The following is a 26,168-nucleotide window of genomic DNA, read 5'->3' on the forward strand; positions in this document are numbered from 1 at the left end:
CTTCAACTACATACATACACAACCCCCCCACCCCTCACTCATCTTCACACAACCACATCCCCACCCCCCAATAATACCTCACCGCACACGCACACACACACACGGACAAACACACCATATACACATACAAACATACACGCACCTGCACACATGCACTCACTCCCACTTACCCTTTACTCATTCACCCATGCACACACCCCCACCCCTTCCACATGCATACACACACACATCACCACATTTACACACATGAACACACGCACGCATGCACAATCCCTCCCCCATTCATGACACAAATACACACACTCACACACACACACACCCATTCATACCCACCCCTCTCCCCTTGTGGACGACACTTACCTCATCCAATGAGGTCTCCTCCAAGAGGGGATGGAATCCGGCGCTCCCAACACCAGCACTGCCACACTAGAATAAGACAGCCCCACAGAATTACAGGTCATAATTCTGTGGGTGGTCTTTTTCTGGCATGGTGGTGCTGGCAGTGGATCTGCCTAAGCGCCGCCGACCGCCGTGGTGAATGCCGCCGGATAGCCAACTGCTGGCTGTGCGGATATCCGGTGGCAGTCATAACACGGTGGTCGGAAGACCACCAGCACTGGTGGCCTTCCTGCAGCCGCGGCCACGGTGGTCTTCAGAAAAGGCCGCTGCTGTCATAATAAGGGCCTTTGTGTCCTATCCTTCTCTCCAGTACCCAGTTACTCACACACCCAGGACACCGCCCAATTTTGGTCCTATTTTAATTTCCACACTGCTGGCTTGAATGTGAAACCAACAAGTGGTCACTTTCCTTTTCCATTTTTTCATTTTTACACCTTTGTATCGCCTAGGACCTCCACAATAATTATTTTTCTGTTTTGAGCTCTGTGATACTGGGAGTAGCAGCACTTCTCCCACTACGTGTGGATCTTGAACCTGGCACCACTCCACTATGGCCTACCCTGTTATCCACACATCCAGGTTGCCACCCATATTTACCCCTACTTTTATTTCCACAATGTTGACTTAAATGTAAAACCAACAAGAGGTTGCTTTTGTTTCCGCTGAAGGTGACACTGTTCCCTTTGCCATTGGGATTTTGCCTCTATCGAGCCATGCCCAATTTACTTGTTTTGACTATGGCTGGGCAGAACTCACAAGTTTTTCTCTGCAGAATTCTGCAGAGTTACATAAAAACTCTGTGAGATTCCACCGAGTTCTGCCCAGCCCTTAAACATTCAGTGATATCTGTGCCATATGCCAGAGCATTGTGTCCCCTCCCCCTATACAGCATCACCCACACCTTACCATGGCAATTGCTCTGGTCTGGCTACACACCACTCTCAGTGTTGGTCTAGGTGCCTTGCGATGTGTTGTTGTCATGCGCCCTTACACCCAGGCCATCATTCATGGCCTTGATTTTATCAGGAGTCCTGGTGACGATCCGTTACATCTTTAAGGAACAAAACATAGACTGAAATTGCGGATCCTTAGCTATATTGCTTGTTAGCCAGAAACAGGCTGTGCTATTCTGATTTTTACATATGCACTTTTGCTCACCTCCTCACTACGTAGGGCCTCCTTCTCTGACGTCCCCCATTTAGCCACAGCTCCTCTCCGGGCTTCTGCTGAGGGTGGGGTGGGGTGGGTGATATCGCAAGTGTTTGATTGTGCGGAGTGCCAGTGCTGTGAAGCGGGATTGCATGTTATGCATTTTCTTACATTTGAAGATACATAGGGCACTGGCCTCCCATGTATTCAAATCGGGTAGTACCAGTAGTTCCTTCAGGGTGGAGGGATTACTGTATAATCCAATAGGCATTCCCTCCCTCCCATTCGGGTCAAAACCTGGAATAATTAATCCCATGACAGTGTGTCAAATGCCTTCTCCACGTCCAGGATGAGGGCCACTGCATGTGGGAAGGAGTCATGGAGCTCATCCGGGATGTGGAACAGATCGCAGAGAGTTTGAGAGGTGTTCCGCCCCAGGATGAATCAATTTTGGTCCTTATGAACTGAGGCATGGACTATTTGTGTATAGAAGCTTGCTAGAACTTTACCCAATATTTTGTCATCTGCCCCCAAGATGGCTATCGGCTGATAGGAACTCAAGGAGGTCAGGTCTCAATCAGGTATGAAAATAGAGGTAAGGAGGGATTCCTGGAGCATTCCAGGTAAGGCACCCAGCTGTACAGATTTGCTTTAGACTGCCCCAAGTCGTGGAGCCAGTTTTGACGCAAATGTGGAGTAAAACTCAAATGGCAGGCCATCTAAACCTGGGGATTTATTCCAGGCTAGGTCTTTAATTGCCTGACAGATCTCCTGTTCTGTGAATGGGTCATCCAGGTGCATCTGGTGGCTGCAGTGATGCATGAGATGGTAATGTGTGACAGAAAGCCGATAATGGACTGGGTAGGGGCTGCAACTATGGCATTATAAATTTGTGTATAATAATGTGTGAATTCTTGCAGAATCGGGTCCTGGTCCCTAAGCATTGCTCTTGATTGAGAACATATTTCTGTGATCGAGGTGGTGCTTTTGCAAGGCAAGTAGTCGCCCAGCCTTGTCCCCTTCCCGATGTACCCTCGCTGCATGAGCATTGAAATTGAAACATTGTAGGTGTTCCAGTTGAGTTGCGTATGTTTCGAACACCTGGATTCGCTGAGTGGTAGTATTTCACTGGGAATCAGGGTACCTGTCCAATTATGCTAGTCATGCCTCTGTTTCACCCAGCTCATGTTCCAATGTTCTGCAGATAGCTATAATCTCTTTGATACATATAGTTCATGTGACAACCTAGAAGGAGTCCCACCTTAAGGCATAGCTTCCTGCAGTGTAGTGATTATCTAAAAAGTATTGCTGTATGTGGGTGTCCAGTGCCTGACGGAGAGCTGGATCTTCCAGTATGTCACATTTGAGGTGCCACAGAAGGACAAGGGGTCGTGGGAGCAACCAAATCAGGTTTACCACGCAGGCGGCATGGTCCACCACATTTCTGCCTAAGTAATCAGAGTGTAGTGCTAGAGGGAGTATAGAATGGGACCTCAAGAAGCGGTCCAGACGGGCATGAAGGTGATGAGGAACAGAGTAAAAGGAGTGAAGTTTATCAACTGGGTGCAATGTGAGTGGGATATCTTTTAGGCACTATCGTTCCACCCAGTTCTTGAGATGCGCTGCTTGGCGACAGGGTAGTGTGCGGGGCAAGGGCGGACGAGACCTGTCTAGCGAGGTGTCTAGAACACTGTTGTAGTCACCCCCTAAGAGCCATGGGAGATGTGTGTTGTGAGCAAGGTGTTGTGACAGGCAATCCCAGAGGAGGTGTTGACCTACACTGGGGGAATATACACTACCTACTAAGAATAGTTTCCCGTTCAGCCTACCCTCCAATAATACAAAGTGTCCCTCTTTGTCAATAGTGATCCTGTTTCTTGGAATGTGTCAACATCAGGACAGTGCGCGCTCTACGGGTGACAAAAATGCAAAAACTTAGTCTTTATGCAAGAGCATAATTCATGCATTGGGTTCATATGCAGTATGTTAACCTTTTGCATTGCAGATTTTAACCTTGAACAACATTATTAATGATGTTTGCAATAACTGTTAATTTGTAAGGTATTGCTGCGGACTGACTGAGTGCGTTAGGGTGTGGTCCCTTTCTAGGACCTTCTAGAAGCTTTCTCTGCAGCATGACTGGGTATGGTTTGTGGGCTGGGCCAGACTCTATATAAGGGAGTCAGCCCAGCTCCACGTGCTCACTATTCAGAGGTCCTGGTACAGAGCAGCAGCAATTTCCTGAGCTCCTGTCCCGGAGGCCTACCTTGAAGTTCCAGGCCTGCCCCGCATTATCTTGGTGATACTTGAGCAGGGTGGCAAGACGGAGGTCGGGCTGGGTCCTCGACCCCATTCTAAAGAGTCTTTTGAAATTTTGGGCCTACTTGTGAAACTTTCAGAGTGAGCGATTCATTTCCTGCATTTAAACCTTGATGTTCGGATCACTTACAGAGTGCGCAATCATTTCATGGCTTTTGCATCTTCTTGTTGAGACTGGCAATGTGCGCAATTAATTTCCCGCATTTAAACCTTGATGTTCGGATCTCTTACAGAGTGCGCGATCATTTCATGGCATTTGCATATTCTTGTTGAGATCGGCAGTGTGCGGGATTCATTTCCCGCATTTAAACCTTGATGTTCGGATCGCTTACAGAGTGCGCAATCACTTCATGGCATTTGCATATTCTTGTTGAGATCGGCAGTGTGTGGGATTCATTTCCCACATTTAAACCTTGATGTCCAGAACTCTTACAGAGTGTGCAATCATTTCATGGCATTTGCGTATTCTTCTTGAGCTAGGCAGTGTGCGCGATTCATTTCCCACATTTAAACCTTGATATTCGGATCGCTTACAGAGTGCGCAATCATTTCATGGCATTTGCATATTCTTGTTGAGATCGGCAGTGTGTGCGATTCATTTCCCGCATTTAAACCTTGATGTTCAGATCGCTTACAGAGTGCGCGATCATTTCATGGCATTTGCATATTCTTGTTGAGATCGGCAGTGTGCGCGATTCATTTCCCGCATTTAGACCTTGATGTTCAGATCGCTTACAGTGTGCGCGATCATTCCATGGCAATTAAACTTTTGATGTGTAGTGTTTCCTGAAGTGCACACGATTATCCAGGGCCTTTTGAATTTTCTACAAAGGAGTTAAATTCAAGATGTTACATTCTATATGCATGTTAAGTCCTTAGTACTATTCCTATTGTTTTCCAGGGAATGTTCAGATTACAGTTTGTCCTCATGTAATGAGGCTATGTTTGTTATGAATCATAATTCTAGAAGGTTCTGATACTCCTAGACAATACGTGACTTTTCATGAAAAGTTCATATGAAACCATTCTTGATTCCTTCCTAGGTACCCAGACATTTTGTGGTCTAGTTATAGTCCTATCTAGAGTTATCCATAGTTGCAGTATGACAATGCTTAGAATCATAGTCTAGAAAAATTAATGTGATAATAACTTTATATTGTGTTGTTTAACCTTTTGCTTCCTACAGCTCTCCTTCCCAGCTGTTCCCATCCTAATCCCCTTTTCCCCCGCTTGGACTCTCTCAGGCTCTGTGATATTTCTATCAGAGTTTTGGAGCTGTCTAGTGGTGGACATGTTGGGAACGTGCGCAGACCCGAGGATCTGGTCTCCCTGACAGAATGGGAGGCGAGGTCATACCCAGATCAGTGCCCCACATGCTTATGTAGTATGTAGAATAGGTGGGGGTATGTATGATTCCATGCCAAAGGCAGAGGAGCCTTGGTATTTCTCCCAAAATAATATGCATCTCTTGCAGTACTGTTATGTTGGCGTTCTGGAGGTGAATGTAGGAGTAGACTGTATAGCATTTCCGCACAATGTGCATGCCCCTTACATTAAGTGTAAGGAAACGACCTGTCATCAGTGTGGCCATTGGTGTGTTGCAAGCCTGCCTAAAGGGAGGGAAAAGGAGGGCCCCCATGTGGCCCTGTGTCCTCATCTACCTGCATGGAAGAAGTTGTGTTTCTCCGTCTTGTTTAAAGCTCAGTGTGCTGCCGTCTGAATGGGGAAGGGATGGTGCCTGTGTGAGTGCCTGTGATATGAAGTGTGGTGCTTGTGTTTGCCTTAGCCACTTTTGTGTGTTGATTTGGGTGAATGCTGGTCTGAAGGTGTGCTTGGGATACGGTGGGGTTAGATGCCCACTAACACCATTGGGGTTGGAGTGCCTCAGAGCCTGCCCAACAAGGGACCTACCCTGACATGTTCGCCCTGGCCTAGGGGCACCCACAGTCCACATCCCACCCAGGTAAAACCTTAACACGTGCAAAGTCATGATTCAGAAGCTGTTATCACCCCCTTGTGGCTGCTGTGATGCCCTAAAGCGCCCATCCAACTCTGGATAGGCCACCGCTGGGATGCGGAACATCAGGGGGGTCAGGGTACGACAGGCACCCCCTCGTAGTTGGGAGGCCATCCCCAGCTGGGCCTCCGCCGTCTTCCTTGCCCAGCGTCACAGGTCCTCCCACCGTTTGAGGCAGTGGGTGCTCCACCTGTCAAAGACCTCCAGGGTCCGCACCTCCTTGGCAATGGCACGCCAAATACCCTTTTTCCGGTGGGCGCTGACCTGCAGGGAAAATAAAGCAGAAAAGGGATTAGCCATACAGTTCTGGACTGTCATACTTATGGCCCACCATATCCCTCCCATCACCTTCCGCACATACATTTACCACCATACATGCAGCACTTTGCCCAGGACACCTCAGCCCCCCCACATGTGGCTTACACACACAGCACTCCATACATTCATGGGCCACGCATCATGCTCACAGTGTTCTCACCTCTTTGTCTGGAGGACCATAGAGTAAAGTGTACTGGGGTAGGACCCCATCCACCAGCCTCTCCAACTCCTCCGAAGTGAAGGCAGAGGCCCTTTCCCCAGATACATGAGCCATTGTCGCTTCCAGACACAGGTCACAGCAGCACATGCAGTGTAGGTCCTCTCCCGTTGAATATCAGGTAGCAAGTGAGTGAATAGATCGAAAATGTCGGTCACGTCCACGGCGGTGCGTACCATCACCGCCGGCGTACATCGCCATTGGCTCATGGAACCCATAGGGCCTAATGTTAACCAATGTGAAGTTGCGTGGCAGTTGTCGATCGCCGACCGCTACGACGCACAACACCAGCAGAATTACCTCATCCTCACAGGTCAGGCAGACGCCATTTCAGGGGGTACAGGCCATGGCACCTAACTGCGTCACAGCAAACATTGGCACATCAACTGACTCTCGGATTAACATACTGGCTCTGTAAAGGTAAAGATGCATCATTATTTCAATAGATGTGTGAATATGACCCTCTGCTCACCGTTTTCCTCCCTAGACTTCAACTGCTGAGGATGAATATGAGATGGAGACATCCTCCACTGTACAGACCCCTGGTGGACCTGGCGACAATGGAGATCAGACACATTATCCTAACCTACAGACTTGATAGGGCCACAAACCAAGAACTGTGTGCCCAATTGGAGCCAGACCTGATTTCAGCCATCCGCCACCCCACAGGTATCCCCCTCTAGTGCATGTCCTGTCAGTGCTCCGTTCCTGGCAAGTGGTTCATTCCAAGCAACAGTGGCCATGGCCTCATGGATGTCACAGCCTATGTTCTCCAACGTGTTGACCAGAGTGTTGTCTGCCCTGCTGAAACACATGCACAGCTACATCGTATTCCCACAGGTGGAGGATTTGGCAACAGTGAAAGCTGACTTCTATGCCCTGGGACATATCCCCAACATCATTGGTGCCACTGATGGTACACTCGTAGCATCCCCCCTCCCCCAGAGAAATGAACAAGTGTTCAGGAATAGGAAAAGCTATCACTCTCTGATTGTGCAGATGGTGTGTTTGGCGGACCAGTGCATCTCCCATGTGAATGCCAAGTATCCTGGCTCTGTGCATGATGCATTCATCTTGAGGAATAGCAGCATTCCGTATGTGATGTCTCAACTCCAGAGGCACAGGATGTGGCTAATAGGTGAGCCCATGATCCCCACCCAGTTGATGTAGGTATATGGGTGTGGGGTTGTCCCTAAGGGCGAGTGTATGTCTAACAGGTATCCCTCAAATATTTGCAGGTGACTCTGGTTACCCCAACCTGTCATGACTACTGACCCTAGTGAGGAATCCCAGGACAAGGGCAGAGGAACATTACAATGAGGGACATGGGCGAACAAGGAGGATCATTGAAAGAACCTTTGGCCTCCTGAAGGCAAGGTTCCGGTGCCTCCATCTGACAGGTGGATCCCTGTACTATTCACTCAAGAAGGTGTGCCAGATCATCGTTGCATGTTGCATGTTGCACAACCTGCCCTTGAGATGCCAGGTGCCTTTTCTGCAGGAAGATGAGCCTGGAGATGGTCTTGTGGCAGCGGTGGAGCATGTGGACAGTGAGGAAGAGGAGGCAGAGGAAGAAGATGTGGACAACAGAAGATCAATGATACAACAGTACTTCCAGTGACACACAGGTAAGACACTGTAACTTCACATTCTGTTGCAATTTTGTGTTTGACATTGAACATGGCAGCCTGATTTCCCTATTTCTATGGCCACTTACTGTACCCTTTGCATCTCTATTTTCAGATCTCTGTGCCCCACTCTGGCTCCTGGTTTGTTTACTGCTGTCCACTACAGGTTATACCTATGTTAATATTACAGTTGATTAGAAATGCAATGTTTACAGTTTGTACAACTAATACATTTGTCATATAATCCACAGACTCCATACTTGAATTTGTTCAAAGGGTGTTTATTTAGATGCTAATAAGTGGAGGTGTTATTGCAACGGGCTGGGTTGCTGATGGAGGACCAGTCTATTGATTCTAATTATGTATTGTATGTGCATATGTGTGTGTGTATGTATATATATATATATATATATATATATATATATATATATATATATATATATATATATATAATATATGTATGTGTATATGTTGTTTCTGTGCTTGGCATGTTCATGGATCATTGCATGGCTCCTGGGTGGGTTGTTATACTAGATATCTATGAATTCCTGCTCTCATCTTATCACACTTATCTACTCATCACTCTTATGTCATGTCTCTATCAAACTATCCTCCATTCTCACTCTGACTCATCCCAAATCCCTTTTACAACTTTCATCTCCTAAATATCTCTGCCTAAGCTCTTCCCTCCACTTCCACATCTAACTCACCAAACATCACTCTACCTCTGTGACCTCCCACACAACCCTACTAAATTCTCCTGCATTCATCTCACCCTGCTACTATGCTCTCCCTAACCCTTCCACATACTCTTCCCCCTCCACCCCCCTTTACTCATCCCAAGCCTTTGGGTTGAGTAAATGAAGGATATACTCCCAATTAACACTTCTGGATTTCTTTCCTCCTCCACCCCTCCATTACTCCAGTCAATCTAACTAACAAACTCTCATATCCACGGCTCAAATTAACTCCATAATAATACTAAAACTGTACTCATTATTTAACTATACTAATCCATCACTAATTCTCGTTGGGTTCCGGAGTAGCGTGCTACTCATCGAAAAGTGCTTCGACGCCTCGTCAGGGGTAGTAAGCGCTATATAAATATGATTACAATACAATACAATACAGGTGCATTGTCCAATGGGGCATAGGAAGGGGAGCAATAGTAGTTCAAGGTGGATAGGGTGACAGAGTGGGACAGAAGGGTGACAATCAGGAGAGTCTTATTTCCTGGTGGGGGTCATGGCAATGTTCTCCGGATTCTGCCTGGATTTCAGGGACCGTTTGCGGGGTGGTTCTCCTTCTGCAGGGGGTGGGGTGCTGGTGGCCTGTTGGTCCAGTGGCGGAGCCTCCTGTCCACTAGCATCAGCGGAGGTGGAGGGCTGTTCATCGGTGTGGCTAGTGTCAGGGGCCCGCTGGTGTGCCACTGCCTCCTTCATGGTGTTAGCCATGTCAGCCAGCACCCCTGCAATGGTGACCAGGATGGTGTGGATGTGTTTGAGGTCCTCCCTGATCCCCAGGTACTGTCCCTTCTGCATCCACTGGGTCTCCTGCAACTTGTGTAGTATCTGGCCTAAGGTCTCCTGGGAATGTTTGTATGCTCCCAGGATCCCTGCAAGTGCCTCGTTGTGAGTGGGTTCCCTGGGCCTGTCCTCCCAGTGTCCCTGTTGTCCTGTGCCTTTGTCCCCTGAACTGTGAGGGTGTGTGGGGTGATGTGTTGGGGTGTGTGCTGTGAGGTGCGTGGATGGTGTATGGGTGATGGTGTTCTGTGGCTCCTGAGTGGGTGCTCCTGGCTCGTCTCTCTCTCAGTTAGCAATCTTTTTTTCGTTGAAAAGGGTTGTGGGTAATGTGGGTGTGTGTTTTATATTGTATTGGGTGTGTGGGTGTGGTGTGTGTATGTGTGTCAGGTGTGTGTATTTTGAATTGTCCAATGTGGTGTAGTTTTGTTAATGTGTGTTTTTTGAGCGTGGCGGTGTGTACCTCTAATGGTTTACCGCAGTTGAAAGACCGCCGCAGTGATTAGTGGGTCCTGATACTGTGGTCGTATTTCTGTTGGTGTAACAGTGTGGGTTTTGGTACCGCCAGTTTATCACTGACCTTTGGACTGGCAGACTTGTGTGGGTGTCTGTATAGTGGTGGATTTCTCTGTGTGGGTCATAATACCCGTAGCGGTATACCGCCGCTGTCACAGTATGTTGGCAGCCATCAGCACGGCGGTAGGAGGCATTTACCACCAATGTTGTAATGAGGGTCATAGTGTCAACTAATAAAGTAGGAGGTGTGGTGACTAAAGCTGTAAGTGTAAACCGTGCAAGGGCCGTTTTCATGTCTGCTTGGGGTATCTTCCATGGCACGGGGCAGTTAGGAAAGTTGTAGAATGTCACCAGTTCTTCATCAAATCCTTGAAATATTCAGCTCAGTTTCCCAGTCTGCGGCGGGGCAACCCGCCCAGTATAACGGGAGAGAAAAGAAAGAAAATTGTGGGGTGTTTCAATCTAGCAGACAACATATCCATTGTTATCTTTAGGCAAGTCTAATGGGTTACCCCCAGATGTGCGGCTCTGTCCTCCCTATCTGCAAAGGGGAGTATAGTTTATCAGGGTGTTGAGCCTGGTCTCTCAGATCAGTCCATCCACTGTATGGTGCGTGACAACAGGCATTATGGACAAATCTTGGGTGTGATGGCTGAATCCATTGAGTCCCCGTATTTTGAGAAGAGGCAAGGTCCCGATTTTTCGTCCATGGAAGGAGTCGCCACTCCCAGGGTAGCAACAGCAGTCAGCACCACTTTTCTTTTTTTGATGATCTGTTCTAGGTCTGGGGGGGAAGCAGCCAGGGACCACTGGAAGGCCACCCCCTTGCACGTCCGGGTCCCTGATCCCGCCCCTGATGAGGAGACCAGAGGAGCCCCCCCAGCACTGATCACTAAGGTATCTCCATCTTGACTGTCTAGCCATTGTGTAACCTCTGCAGGGTCTGCAAAAAAATGTTTCTTGTTGTTCACGAAGATCCATAGTTGGGATGGAAAGAGTAGTGAGTACTGCAATCTTAATTGTCGGAGATGATGTTTAACTGCTAGGAATTTAGAGCGCTGCTGTTTGACTTGTTTGGTGTAGTCATGGAATAGCATCACTGTTTTATCTTCAAGCTGCAGTGGTGATCCCTTTCTGGCCAGTCATAGGATGGTGCCTCTGTCTCGGTAGTGCAGGAGCTTAGTGAGCATGGGGGGCAGCGGTGACCTGGGGGGTGGCCGGTGGGCAGGGATTCTAAGCACCCTCTCAAGTGTGTAGAAGGGTGTGAGGTCTGATCCAGGAGTGAACCTGTTTTCAAGGAAGACCAGAGGGTCTGATCCTCCACTCTTTCGGGCGTCCCAACAATCCTGATGTCTCCCCTTCGGGAACGTCCTTCGGCATCATCTGCTCGCAAACTCTGGGCGCTGGACCCGGCTCGCAACTCTGGGGGCTAGACCCAGCTGTTACCTGTAGCTGCATTTCAGTTAGTGTCTTTTCACCTTCCAAAAGTTTGTCCACCAGTTTTCGGTGGTCATCGCATGAAAAGCCAAGTTCAGTGGCCAGTGTCCTCAATTGGGTCTCCTTAGAATGCTTAACTTGTGCTATGGCCACAAGCACCTGGTCAAGCTTATCAGATATTGTCTGGGCTTCCACGCTGCCCTGAGTCAGGGGCCTGTATTTGCAGGTATGGGGGTTTGGGGGTTTATTGAGCCGGCGGGGAGGGTTGTTGTCTGACCATTCTGGTAGTAAGTCCCAGCTGTTTCCCCTCTCGCCGTCACCAGGGTTAGGTATTTGCCACTCTCAGTGTGCCCGGTGGGAGCACAACCCAGCGTAGCCCCTCCTATGGGATGGTCACACCAAAATCAGGGGGCTCCAGGAGTGAGATGTTTCCAACCTGTTGTTTGAGGTAGTGGAATAGCCTCAGAGCGTCACCCAGGGCCTCCAGTGCTTTTCGATTCAGTTCATCCACATGGGGGTTGCAATCAGATTGGCCCCCCAGGAGATAGCAAAGGTCTAGTAAGGCCTCCAGGGAGCCCTGGTAGATCACCAGCAGGCAAGTTGCCACCTCTCCAGACGTCCTACGGGGCCCACTCACCACAGCAAACACCTGAGGCCGCCTCCAGTCGTATCCAGATGGGCACAGGTGATCTCCAGCAGAGTCTGTCACCCCCGCCTCCAGGCAAAAGGATGCAGTCCACTGCCTGCTTGAACTGTGGGCGTCCGGACCTGGCTGGGCACCACATGGCCCATAGTGCCCAAGGTGGTCATCTGCTGGAGGGCCCAGCCACATGCACCACCCCAATCGATGGTTAAAGACGGGCCCCACACTGGCACGCACCCTGGGCGGCCCGTCTCCTCACCCCGACTCTATAGCGGGTGGATCATGGTTAGATCTGCTCCATTTGTCAGCAGGGATCAAAGTAAAGTCTGCCAGATAGCGTTCGACAACACCACCATCGGGGTGCCACTGGGGCCGTGTCATCCAGTCGCTACATCTCTCCTGCCAGGCGATCAGGTTGCTATGCAGTCACTGGCCATCTTCCGAAGCTCCTCGTCTGTGATCCGGCAGCTTGTGGTTCGCAGTTGCTGCTCTGTTGGTCGCACATCCAGGGTGTCTTTGACAGGCTGCCACCTCCGGCCTCTGCAGCACGGGTAGATAGGCTACACTCACCAGCTGGCCTCGCGGCGATGCAACCACCCTTTTCTTGGCTTGGGCTGGCTCCTCTCCCTCTTGGGGAATCTTAGTGTTCTGCTGGGGAGTTATATGTAGTCGCCACAACCAGAATATTATTTCATAGTTTGACGGACCGTGGAAGAGCTCCATTAAAGCGGTTCTGGCATGACAGCTTGCTTGGCCATGACCCCAAGGCCTACCCCTGCCATAGGGTAACATTGGTGATTCCATAATAAAAAATTAATACATTGTAATTCTAAACCTGAGGTGGTAGGTTGTCACATATGGTACCTATGAATTTGTAATAATAAGCCCTCTTTAATGGTAAAGTTGGATTTATTATTACAAGTTTGAAAATGCCACTTTTAAAGGGTTGGCATTAGCCTGCCTTTAGCCTTCTGTGCCTTTAACCTGCTTTAGGTCACATGACTGGGTGTAATTGACGGTTGGGACTTTTTCAGTTCACCCCAGACAGTCACACAATAGGGGTATTAGCAGAGTCTGGATGGGCAATTAACTGACTTGATGGGAGGGCAAAGCTAACACATCCCCACTTGCAACTGAATAGGCTGGGCCTTACCACCACACAATAGGTTTAACAACCTTGTATTGTCTGTGCAGCCAGCCAGGAACCAGGGCAGGGGAGGCAGTAAAATCCTGGAACTTCAGAGAACCCTTCTGGAAATGTCACCCAACTTCTAAGAGCAGGGCACCAAGGTATAAAAAGAGGGCTCTCAGCCCTGCTCCTCAGTTCACTACTGGACATGTAGAAGGACTCTCAGAAGACTGCCTCCTGCTGTGACCGTTTGTGCACTCTGCCAGACTGCTACTGTACCTGAAAAGACGGCTTTTCTGCCTCAAGCCTGCTTGGGACCTTCAGAGACCAGTCCTGCTGCAGAGCTCTGCATCACTACCTACACCCAGAACTCCAGAAGTGACTCCAAGGGCAAGTTCAGCTGGTCTCCTGTTTTGAACCACGGGGACATAACAGGCTCCCACTATATATCTACCATGTATCTAGTAGAAAAGGGGGAACTGAGATATGGCCACTCCATGATGAATTGGCTCGTGTCGGTAGATACTTCTGCTTCCAGAATTAAGCAACTCCGGAATAGGCATAATTGTTCGTCCTGATGAAGACCCCGGTTTTCTTCTAGTACACTGTAATCTCAACCAAAAATCTAGAGGATCTGTAATATTATGACTGTGTTTTGCTGTGGTCCGGTGCCTTCCGTTTATAAATGTTTGTCCTGATGAATACCCAAGGTTCTTCTTTCCAATTGTGGTCAAAACATCGACTTTCATATGGTCAATCGCTGTTGCTTCAATTAGACATTTGATTGATTTATTCTTATCAAGTTCCTTTGTTTGGGCTTGACCCTTTGTTTGTACATGTTATATAAAGCCATGTTGTTTTACTTTATTCATAACATTCTGGCACGCCGCCAGTCTGAGCACTGTTTCGTACGATAGATCAGATTCTGTTCATATAGACCATTGTTTGGTTCTAATACACCTCATTTCAGTATTTAAAAAAAAGTTCTTGTGACCCTTCATGAAATTCATAATGTTGTTTTGAATAATTTGTTAGTGCATTTCCCATAACCAGACAAGACGATTTCCACTTTATGAGTCTTCCAGGCAGAACATTTTCCTACATGACAAATACATTTTTCCCTGCCATGGATCATTACAGTGCTATTAAACTGCATCTCAGCCACATCAGATGGAAATATGATGTAAATATACTCTGCAACCCACATATAACATTTAACTTCCATGCCAGTGGTATATTTTTTACATCATCTATCATGACCTTAAAGGAAAGTTAAATAATCTAGTTGGGTGAAGACCTTTTTAACAGCACCATTTTAGACACACTGCAGCATTGAGAGGATCATTGTTCACATATTTTTAAGATCAGCAAACAAAGGGTCCAAAAAAGGCAAGAAATCAGAATTGACAAGGTGACTGTACTATAAGTATGTTACCCTATGTATTTGTTTATGTATTTTCCTTCTGTACGGAGCAACACTTTAAGGTACAGGTCCTAATTTGGAGTTTGATGGATGGAATACTTCGTCACAAATATGATGGAAATCCCTTCCATTGTATTACAAGTGCCATTAAATATAATGCATTTGTAATACAGTGATCAGGATATCTATCGCATTTGTGATGGTGTATCCCAATTAACCAAACTCTAAATCAGGCCCAGAGATGTTTTTACACAGTAATAACAATAACAATTTGTTGATCATACAATGAACAAGAAAGAGATTGAGTAAGAGGAGGAATGAGAGAATGAACAAGGTGCTAGGAAGAGGTTGTACTAGGATGGGAGTAAATGTGAGAAGAAGAGGAACAAGAGCGAGAACAATGGGGAGTGTCACTATGAGAAACGAGGAGGGAAAGGGCAATGGAGTGAAAAGCAGGAGGAAGGTGGGAGAAGAAAGCATGTAGAATAGGAGGAAGCAGGAGAAGGAGGAAGAGAAATAAAGGAACAGACGATAGGGAGAAGTATAGTAATAGACAAAGGAAAGGGGCAATGATTGATTAAGGTCGATCAAGACATTCACAGAAAAGGGTGGGAGGTGAGGTAGTGACATGATTACTTACTTGAGCCTACTACCCCTCCTGCTATATAGGGCATCAACCAGGACTCTCCAGTCATATCTCTCCTAGGCTTTTCATTCAATCTGACTTCAGTTGTAACCTATCCCCTTGAGGTCAGCATTGTCTTCTTGGCACCAGACGTTTCTTGGCCTTCCTCTTTTCCTTTCCCCTTGAGGGTTCCACGTCAGAGCTTGCCTGGTGGTGTTTGATGCAAGCTTGCAGAATGTTTGACCAATCCAGCCTGAGTGTATATTGATGATGTCTTCATGGGCAGAGAGTTGGATAGTCTTCTGTCATAGGTTCTTGTTACTGATGGCTTTAGGCAGCAGATTTGGAGGATTTTCCTCAGACAGGTGTTGATGAAGGTCTGCACTTTGTTGGTAGTGATCACTCTTGGCCTCCAAATGTCTGCTCCATACAGAAGAACCAATTTTACACTGTATTAAAAAGTCTGATCTTAGTTTGCAGCATTAGGTATTTGGAGCTCCAGATCTTCTTAGCTGAATAAAGAAAGCCCTTGCTTTGCAGATTCTTGCCTTGACAACGGCATCAGTGCTGACTTGCTTGTCTGTGACACTGCCCAGGTAGCTGAAGGCCTCAATCAGTTCTAATGCATCACCTGCAAAAGCAACTGCAATTGTGCTGGCGGTGTCAGCCTTCAGGATCTTGACTTTTCCCCTGTGGATGTTGAAGTCAAGTTGTGCTGATGTGCCTGCCACCTTGCCGGTCTTCTCTTACATCTGCAAATAGGTATGGCAAAGTAGGGTTGGGTTGTCTATAAAGTCCAAGACGTTGAGCTGTGTCCAAATTGTCCAAATTGTCCACTGGATTCCATTGCTTCTCCTTGCTTTCGATGGCTTCATGATCCAGCCTAGGACCAGCAAGAAGAGAAAAGGTGAGAGTAACTCTGGCAGACTTTAGTCCTCATTTGGAAGGCTTCTGTGAGTTGTTCTCCAGGAACTATCTCGCAGTTCACTCCCCTAGTACCAAATTATTCATACCAGCTTATATGGCACATTGTAGTGGTGGAGGAGTATTCCAAGGTGTCTCTCTGTCCATTTTGTGGAATGCCATATCATAGTAGATGAGGTTGACATAGGAGTGGGGAGTTCCATTCCTTTAACTACTCAATGCAGAAGTAGCGATTGGGTCATGTTAAAGTGGAGACAGCAGGGACAAGGAAATGCGTAGAGGGTGACAAGAGGGAGGTGATGATGGTGGAGAGAGAGTGGTGGGAGAGGGAGAGATAGCAGAAGGGAGAGGGGGAGTGCATGGGAGAACAGGTGCTTTACTTTTAAAAGGTTACCTCTGGCTCTGGGTTTCTATTTTTCTTACACTTCCTTTTCTTGATGGATGACTTCCTTCTTGAAATTTTACTCAGTGTACTTACTACACTGTTCCTTCTTACAGCAGTTTCATTAGGAATGATGGCTTGGATGTTTTCATCAAAGGTGCTAAGTTCATCATCTGTTTCAATTTCTGTACTCTCCTCTTCCTCTTCATCACTGTCCTTTTGATTCTACAGCAAACATAAAATCCAAATGTCAGTGTCTGTGTATTTTACTGGTAATGCCATATGCACTTTTTGTGGGTTATTTCCTCAATATGTAGTGATATTGTTGTAAATGCAGTACAACTACACATTGGTGATTAGAAGCCCACAAATTATTATTTTTTCCTTTTTTTCTACAAGGAGAAACATCTTTCCTCACAGGCATTGCATTAACCCCAAAACACATTTGTGTGAGTTACTTACTTTTTCCATAATGTTAAGGAATTTACTCGGGCATTTGGATGGATCTCAACCAATGTCCAGGGCTGAAAGGGTGCGTGAGTGGTTTGTGACTGCCCACAAGCACATAAATGTACATTGTTTTACAGTTTTAGAACATTTAATTCGAATCCTGGCTATAGGACACTGCTTGTTTAAAGATCTTCATCAGTCCTGGGTCCTAGGGAATCAGAGCACAGTTGTATACATTTGAGATATAGCCAATGCTTAGTTTGAGCCAGGTGTGACCGGCACTTACTTTTGGGGAGGGGCACCTATTTTTATGCATCAGTTATTTAGAAAGTGCAAGAGAAGGCAAAGCACATAAATCAGAAAGACAGAGGAAGAGAAATATGGGAAACTGTCGTTACTCCCTGGTTCCCCCGACCTCGTTCCATTCATGAGATGTGGACGTGGATATTTCTCAGGCAGAAAAAAGAACATAAGGAATGCTGGGACCCTACTCAACCCTATTTATTCAGTACCTACCCAGCATTCATTCTGTTCTTTTTTTCTGCCAGGTCAGAATGTACGTGGAGTGATGATGCTGCTCTTGTGGGGTGGTGGTGGTGCAGATTCCACTCAGGAGCTACCCTTCATGCAGGGCAGTGTGGGTGACATTTCTCAATGTTCGAGTCCTTCTGCCTACGAGGCTTTGCAGAAGGATGCTTGGGCAGCAATTTTACCTTCATGATGGCATTTCCTTACTGTGTGCTCCAGGGCAAAGGACTCCTGCTTGGCATTTATGGAGCATCTGCCATTCGAGCAGGAAGATGCGCTGCAGCTGCTGCTGCTTTTGAAACCCAGGAAGCACTTGCAGGGCAGCACTTCTCGGGATTAACGGCCTTCTGGGAGGATGTGTATGTCACGCAGAGAGTTTGGAGTGCACATCTGTTTTAATGAGCATTTCTAGACTGTGGTATAGTGTCCTGGTGCCTATATTTGTCCAGCCCTGAGGATATGTATGGCATAGCGGTTGTGTTTGCTGTTTTTTCTACTTGCTATTGCTTTTTGGCTGTGGTTCTTCTCCTGTTGCTGGGGTGAGAGTGAGGACTCTAGACTCAGGTGAATGATTAGGGAGACACTGTTGGAGATTGGGGCTCTGGTCGCAGTAAGACTTTTCTCCCTGACCCATCTTCGAAGTCCTCTGGTTCAGATCATAAGGGGCCTGGTTCTGAGGAACAGAAAGGGAAATACATTGCCTGCAAAATGTTGCTGAAACAGATAATGCATGTTAAAGTTAATATGAGGTTTTCTGATGAGGAGGTGTTGAATACCTCATCATCGCAGTGCACCCCTATATTTATGAGGTCCTCAGGAATGAATGGCGGGACCCTAACAAGATCATGCTGCCATGCTTTATGGCCAAACTGTACTTCTTTGAGGATATGCAGAATGACTCATTTACTCCATCCCAATAGATTTGTTTGTGACCAGTTTTGTGGGACAGATGTTTCTGGCAGCAGATGTAGTCATTAAGGATGCAGTTGATAAGCAGGTGAATGCTCTGGCTTGCATCTGGCCCTTCAGGCGAGGATTTATGGAATATATGTGGCTCAGTCCCTCGTTATGAATATTAAGTCACTGTATTGGTCCCTTGATTATTTATAGATTGCTATGGGGTTCTGGAGCAGACCTAGATGGAACTGGAGTACCTGTGTGATATCTCCTTTGCTGTAGTATGGGTGTTGGCTCCGTGAGGTGGGGCTTGTGTGGCTGAACATCGGAATTTGGTCCTGAAGTATTGGAGGGCTGATTCAATGCAGAATTCTTCTACCCTCAGACTGCATTTCCAGGTAAATTTGTTGTTTGGGCCAGAGCTGGAAGATAAACTGCACAGGCTCTTTATGGAGAAGAAACCTTCCTCCTCCCTTAAGTTGTCTTCTGCTGACAAACAATCTCTGAAGCCTAAGTCCCTTTTCACCAGCCTTCTTGACGTCAGTTTCCCAGGGCCCAGGGGAGGTTCTCCCCTGAAAGGTGTCAGGATAGGAAAGCGACGTCCCCCTCTGAAGCTTCGCTCCTGACTATATGGCAGAGCTTGGATCTGTGCTTGCCAGGCATCTCCGTCACTTCTTTCTAGCCTGGGAGGCATCTACTTCAGATGCATGGGTGCTGAGGACAGGTTATCAGAGAGAGAGTTCAGCACAACTCCTCTGTTGAAAATGGCCCTTTCTTCAGGGTGATCCCTAAATTTTCTGCCTTTCTTCTCCTATTTTTCTGACTATCTTTTTGCTGGCTTTAGGACCCTGGGTAGTTTACCACTGCTAATCTGTGCTAAAGTCCATGTGTTCTCTCCTCTCAAACTTGATATAATTGGTTTACACCTGTTTGGCTTATTTAATTTACCTGTACGTCCCTTGTAAAGTGATATACCTTTCACCCAGGGCCTGTAAATTAAGAGCTATTAATGAGCCTGCAGCACAGATTGCGGCACCCACAGAAATAGCCTTTCAAACTTGTCTCAGACCTGCCACTGCAGTGCCTGCATGCGCACTTTACTGCCACATTGACTTGGCAAGTCAAACTGCTTGCCAAGGCCTGAACTCTCCTTTTACTACACCTAAGTCATCCCTAAGGAAGGCCCTAGATAGCCCTAAGGGAATGTGCTGTGTGTGTAAAGTGTAGCACAGATATATGTATGTGTTACATATTCTAGTAGTGACAAGCAGCCTATTTCGTTTTTCACTGCTGTGAGTGCTGCTCCTCTCATAGGTTTGCATTAGGAATTCCCTTATACATGTCTAAGTGGTAGTTTCTAATCTCTGAGTAGCTGTGTGTTTGGCATGTTTGGAATGTTAGTGAGAAATCCTGCTTACTGGTGTAGGTGGATTTACATTACTACATTAGAAATGCCACTTTTAGAAAGTGGGCATTTCTATGTGCTTATAACTCTAGTGCTTTGAAGCCTGACTCCAGTCAATGTTTAGGGCAGACTGACAGCTACACGTTGTACATTCTTTCCAGATAGCTCTCACACAGGAGAGGCTGAGTGCATCTGCATACTGTTAGTCCTCCTGGGATGGGAGACAGGGAGGTGGGGACATTTACATTTCTATAGGCAGGTGTCCTGCCCTCACACAAATGACTCATTTTCCCATGTACTGATGGTTTTAGCCTGAGTAGTGGAGATGGGAAACTCCTGGAACTGTCAGCCCTTGCAGGAAACTTCGCCCACCTTCTAGAAGTAAGGCACCAGAATATTAGTACCAGGGCTCTGACCCCAGGTGTTGGAGCACATTTGGAGCTAGGACCGAATCTCTTGCAGGGGGACTTCTGCACTGAGGGACTTATCTGGACTGCTCTTCTGATGTTGCCCTGCTGCCTGAAGCACTGGGTGGCCTAAAGGGTTCACTGAATTGCTTTTCTGTTTGTTGCCCTGCTGCTAGCTGCTAGATGCCCCCTGATTCTTGTCTAATGAGATATGTGTGGGATGGGTAACCAGATGCTGTTGGCTCTACATGCTGCACAACAGGACTGCTGTGCTGCCAAAAAAGATCACCATCTGGACTATTTATGCTCTGTTGTGCTGACCTGCTTGCCTGTTTGGCTGCTAGAGACTCCGCCACTTTGCTAAACCCAATGTGCTGGTCAGCTGCCTGCCTGCCTGTGCCCTGTGCTCCCTAGGGTACTCCTGTGACAAGTGAGTGCCCGAAAGTGGCTGTGGGACTCTGGGTTCCACCACACCATTCACTTGCAACAAGTGCAGGGGAGCTCTTCAGTGGTCTCCTTTCCCCATATATCAGCCATCCCCGCGGGTTGAGCTGTGTTGCCTTTCTGCTTCCCCTCATGGCTGTGCTCCCTTGTACGCCAGTGCCAGGATTGCAGCGGAGTTCCCCTTGGGAGTGTGGTGCCACATGAGCATATTTGTTTACCAGGAGCCTCGAATGGAAGATTGCACACCTGCCAGCGCGGGTGTAGCACTGCACCATCTCCGTGAATCCAGTGCACCAAGCTTAATTGGGGAATAACCATGCGTGGAAGATCTCCATGTTTGGAGCCATCTTTCCTTGATGAGAACAGTGTGTTGTGAGGTGCTTCTCTGCAGTGAGAGAAACAGTGTGTGCACAGGCCAAGGAACCAATTCTGTCTCTGGTGTGGGTTTGTTGTTGGGCCGAAAGGAATCCTCGCACTCTCGCAGGATCAAGTGGGTGCTGTGGCCGTCCCAAGGGCCCCATGAGGCTGACGTCACTGTGTTTCCTCCTGCTTCCCTTACTTGGTGTGTTGTGCTTGGGGACATTTGTGCTACATTTAGGACCCTGGGAGTGACACAGGGCTGTATTCACAACCAATGTGCATCTGAAAATACTGTTTTAGATGTCAAAGTTGCACAGGAGTTCCTGTACATGGCATTGTGGGTTTAAAAAGCATATAGCAGTAACTACTGTGAGGGTCCAGCGGACTGCTATTAAGACTTTTGCTACCCTTGGGAGACCCTGGCTGATGTTAATGATTTGGTGTCACAGCTGTTGCATTGTTTTTCCCTTTTCTGGGCTCTGTGCCAGCCCCTTTTAGCCATTGCCTCATCTGGAGGGTGTGACTTTAGGCAACAGCTCGATGTGCAGTCCTCTGTCCGCAGCATTTTGAGGATGCAGGAATGCAGTTTTGCACCAAAAAGTATAGCGCCGGCTTGCGTCATTTTACAACTCCCGCCAGGCACCATATTAATGGAATGGTGCAAGCCGGCGCTAAACTTGGGCTACCGTCTTTAAAAAAGGCACTAGCCGGGTGGGGTGGCAGATAGGGATGCAGGGATATATGCATCAGAAAATGACGCTACCCTGGTTAGAGGCAAAAAAAATGCCTCTAACCAGACTAGCGCCATTTCCTGGCACACAACCACCAAAAACATGACTCCTGTCTTAAGAAAGACAGGAGTCATGCCCACCACTCCAATGGCCAGCAATGGGGACAAGTGTCCCCTGGGCATGGCCATTGCACCCTGTACCATGCAGGGGGCCCCAAGTTAGGACCCCCAATGGCAAAAAAAATATTTAAAAAATACTTACCTGGGTTGGAGTCCTCCATCCACTGGAGTCCCTCTGGTGGGGGCGTTCCTGGGGCTTGGGGAGGGCATCTGTGGACCCATTCCATGGTATTTAATGATGGAAATGGGTCCACGGGTCCCCTAACGTCTGGTCTGACCAAGGCGTTAAATAATGGTGCTAAGCAAACTAAGCAACAATATTTAGCTTCTCCTCCCACCCCTGTGTCACTTTAGCACGGGGGGATAAATATGGGGCCATGGGGATAGCACCATTTTTGCAATTGGAACGCCTATCTTGATTCTCACTGATGCAAGGTAGGTTCACTCATCCAAAAAATGGTACAAACTCCTATATTTTGACATTAGACGTGTCTAAAGTCAAAATATAAATATGGAATTTAGTTTGTGCTGAATTTGAGTAAAAAAAATAATACACAAATTCGGCACAAAAGGAGTATAAATATGGGCCTTCGTTTATTAGCTTCATCGTGGCTGCATTTTTCATATTTGAGCTGCCATTAATTTTTGGAGCAACCAACCATTTCTTGTTTTCAGCTGCCACTAGCCAACATGCTTCACGTTTTGAGCTCCCAACAGGCTGCACATTTCGTGTGTTTAGACTCCATCAATCAGCGCATCTCTTACATGATACCCCGATATGGGTTTCATATTTTGAGGACGTGTTTATGTCTCCAGCTGCTGAAGGACACACATTACATCTTTTCATCAGCGGTCTGGCCGGTCACTTCCCAGGCACCGGGTCCTTGATTAGGATTCTTAAATTCAATATAACACAGTATGCAGTACTGCTGAACGTGCAGTGTAATGAATTGGCCTTTTCGTTCCTGTCCTTAAAAATATAATTAGTGTCATTAGTGTTAATTTGAGGGGTCAGCTAGGTATATTGGTAATATTGATTGAATGTGAACGTGCATGAAGTTGACACTTTTCATTCCTGAACAGATGCTTGTGTCAAGGGTGTACTCATAGCTGGCATCGTCCTGTCCACTGTAGAAACAACGCCTCTTCTCCGTGCTTGTCGGTCCTATTATTCCTAATTTCGTACAAATGAACATCACCAAAATTGGGACAATAAATGTAGAGTTGCCGAGTAGAGTAGGAGTTTTTGCCCTAATTCTGAGAGCTAACCGTGGATTTTGGAGGAGGGCCTATGGGTCATTAGAGGCACTCTTTTTTGTTTTGATATGGAGATTAGTAGGAAATGCTCGCACAAGGTCATCCAACCAGGCACTTTCACAAGAAAATCTACTTTTTTAACTAGTATGTTTAATCAAAACGCACAATGCTTGAAATAGTAAGTTCCACCTCTCCTCTGATACAATGCATCACACCGGGTTATTAGGCTGACCTTTAAAAAAGAAACGACATTGAGGCACAGTGAAGCAATCAAGTTATACAACCATCCCTTGCACATTACATATTATGATTTCGGCCTGGTGTCACTGCTGTGTGGTCTCTAGCACAGCTCGACTTTTGTTCAAGCGTTCATTTCTTCTGGGATTGCAGTTAGATGAATGGGAAGTTTAGCTACTACTGTGTGTTGACTGTTTTCTGCTTACTGTTGCTATTTCTCTCACCTCATGCTGCTCTGTAGTTATTGCCAGCGTCCAGTCTGCATCAGTCGGGGAACCACTTGAGAGAGCATAGATTGGGTGTGGTACTATGTCTCTTAAACATGAATGCAAAAGGGTGGGGGCTATCTGGTGACAATACATACGAATAAGCTGAACAGCTGGATGTAACGTTTTAAGTAAGCTACATGTAATCATCGTTTTGAAAGTATGTTGTTGATGGAAAATGTCCCTCTATGAAGGGTCAACCCAAATGTTTTGCCTATAGCCTCCTCTTTTTCTAACCTCATTTTTTTAACTTTAATGACTCTGGACATGACCCCTGCTAACCAGTGCTAAAGTGCATATGCTCTCTCTACTTGCCAAGCCTTAAACTCCCCTTTTTAGATCTCAGCTCTAGACGGCGCGCATGCACTGTCTTGAACCAAGACCCTCTGTTATCTACATCTCGGGCTTCAGCCCACCCATAGGCTTGCCATTTGCTGGCACCACCATCGCTCCATTTTTTTATATCACCATTTGAGAAGGACATGCGTATGTCATGCCTCTTCCGGCGATTATCCCTCCCCGAGAGCACTGCTCAAGTACTGTAAAGCTACCTAGCAGTAATTTTTTAGCTTTCATTTCAGGACTACTTTATTTTTTTATTTTAAATGGGTGACTGACCTGCCACACATTAGGAGCACAGTAGCCTGTCTTTATGATTTTTTTGTTTAATTGCTTGTCACTGCCATTTTGTTTAGCATACTTTCAGCCCCCTATTCTTCTACACCCACCCTCCCCCATCAGTTCTTGTGCCAGTAGCATGCCTCCAGCACAACACAGCAATGTTTTCAACATTATGGGGATCCAATACTGGTTAGTGTCTTGACCGGCTCACTGCTACACCCAGTATGAACCTACCCGAACAACATGGGCTGTTTCACACACTGCCCTGCCTGCTCAGGCCCCACAAGTCTGCCACACACTAACCTAACTTTATCCAACTAGGGTTTTGTGACAACGCTATTTTTGAAGCATACGTATGCACTTGATGTTGGCTCTTTTTTTTTAATGATTCGCTGAGGACATGTAAATTGCAACCTATTGTAATAATTTTATTTTTGCTGATGTACGATGTGACCCGTCTGAGCCATAATATTACAGCCTGCTGTTCTCATCATTACCTCTGTGTGCTGCTGATTTGTTCTCATCATTACCTCTGTGTGCTGCTGATTTTATTTTGCAAACCTCATGCCACTAAATGCCTCCCACATCTCTCTGTAGGGCTGCGAAACACAACGTATGGGGTTTACACTATGTAGGAAAAACAAATAAAAGAATTAATTTTTCACTGATCAACAATTGTTAAAAAGTATTGGTGGCACCTGTTCACTGGCTGTCGATTCACTTGTAGTAAAGCAGAACTTTGTGGTATGATGGGAAACTTAGGGGAAATAAGGGAAGTTTGGAAGCGCAAACGAAGCTGTGCATAAGGAAAGCCATGAAGAAGTCAGTGTGCTAGACGCTAGCCACCAAGGTGTCAAAATATCCCCACATCGCAGTGAGGAACCAAGGTTGCGCTCCTAGAAATTGATGCATCACCTTGCAGCATGGAAAGACATCACCCATCGTCTGTGCTGTGCCGGAAAAAGTGACACAGCGCCTTATTTTTCAATGCATCTCCACCTCTGTGGCTCCTGTGCATCGTTATTTTTGATGCATCCCAGGTACTGTTTGTTACAAGGATACAACCACTGATTTGTAAGGGTTAAGACTCATTTAAACTTTTAAAAAGTGATATCTTGGCTTGCGTATATTGGATTTATGTTGTTTTGGTCTTATTTTATTGAGATAAATGCTATCTATATTTCTAAACTGGTGTGGAGTACTTTTTGTGGTGTTTTCACTGTGTCACTGTATGAGTGGTTGCCCAAATACTTTACACATTGCCTACTACGTTAAGCCTGTCTGTTCTGTGCCAAGCTACCAGAGGGTGAGCACAGGATAATTTGGATTGTTTCGTGACATACCTGACTAGGATTGCAGTCCCTGCTTGGACAAGGATGCACACCACTGCCAACTAGAGACCCAATTTCTAACAGTTATGTTGTAATGTTTTAGAAGTATTATTATTATTGAGTATTGTAATAATTTGTTTTTCAACTATAAGGAACATAATTAATTTAAACTACAGTATATCCTAGTTTTCATTATCTTGGCTAAGTGAAGGCCACAATTATTTTTCTTTGCCTAACCTTCAAAGTGAAATTGCTTTTGCATGTTTTTCTATGAGCTGTAAGTGTCAGGATCTGAGGTCGAATTAATGAAGAGCATATTGTGCTGGAGAGTTAAGAAGATTTGCGAGAGGCAACACAAGTAGAGAAGGAGTAACCTGGACTGATGGTTGTAACTTTATTGAAGTTCCTGAGAGTGTGAGGGTGTGAAAGGTCAATATGGAAGGTTTCAGAAGTCAGACTGTCAATTAAA

General features: G+C 46.6%; 1 protein-coding gene across 3 annotated transcripts in view; it reads right to left on the reverse strand.

Moving 5' to 3' along the window:
- LOC138262023 (ATP-dependent translocase ABCB1-like) overlaps positions 1-26,168 on the reverse strand; it is a 935,493-nt gene that overhangs the window by 424,247 nt on the left and 485,078 nt on the right. For all 3 annotated transcript variants that reach the window (XM_069211682.1, XM_069211683.1, XM_069211684.1), the window contains one exon: positions 16,659-16,871. In XM_069211682.1, coding sequence (XP_069067783.1) covers positions 16,659-16,871 — 213 coding nt within the window. The remainder of the gene's footprint in view (positions 1-16,658; positions 16,872-26,168) is intronic.

This window comes from Pleurodeles waltl, chromosome 10 (genome assembly GCF_031143425.1).
Source record: "Pleurodeles waltl isolate 20211129_DDA chromosome 10, aPleWal1.hap1.20221129, whole genome shotgun sequence".
In the NCBI taxonomy this organism is placed as follows: domain Eukaryota; kingdom Metazoa; phylum Chordata; class Amphibia; order Caudata; family Salamandridae; genus Pleurodeles; species Pleurodeles waltl.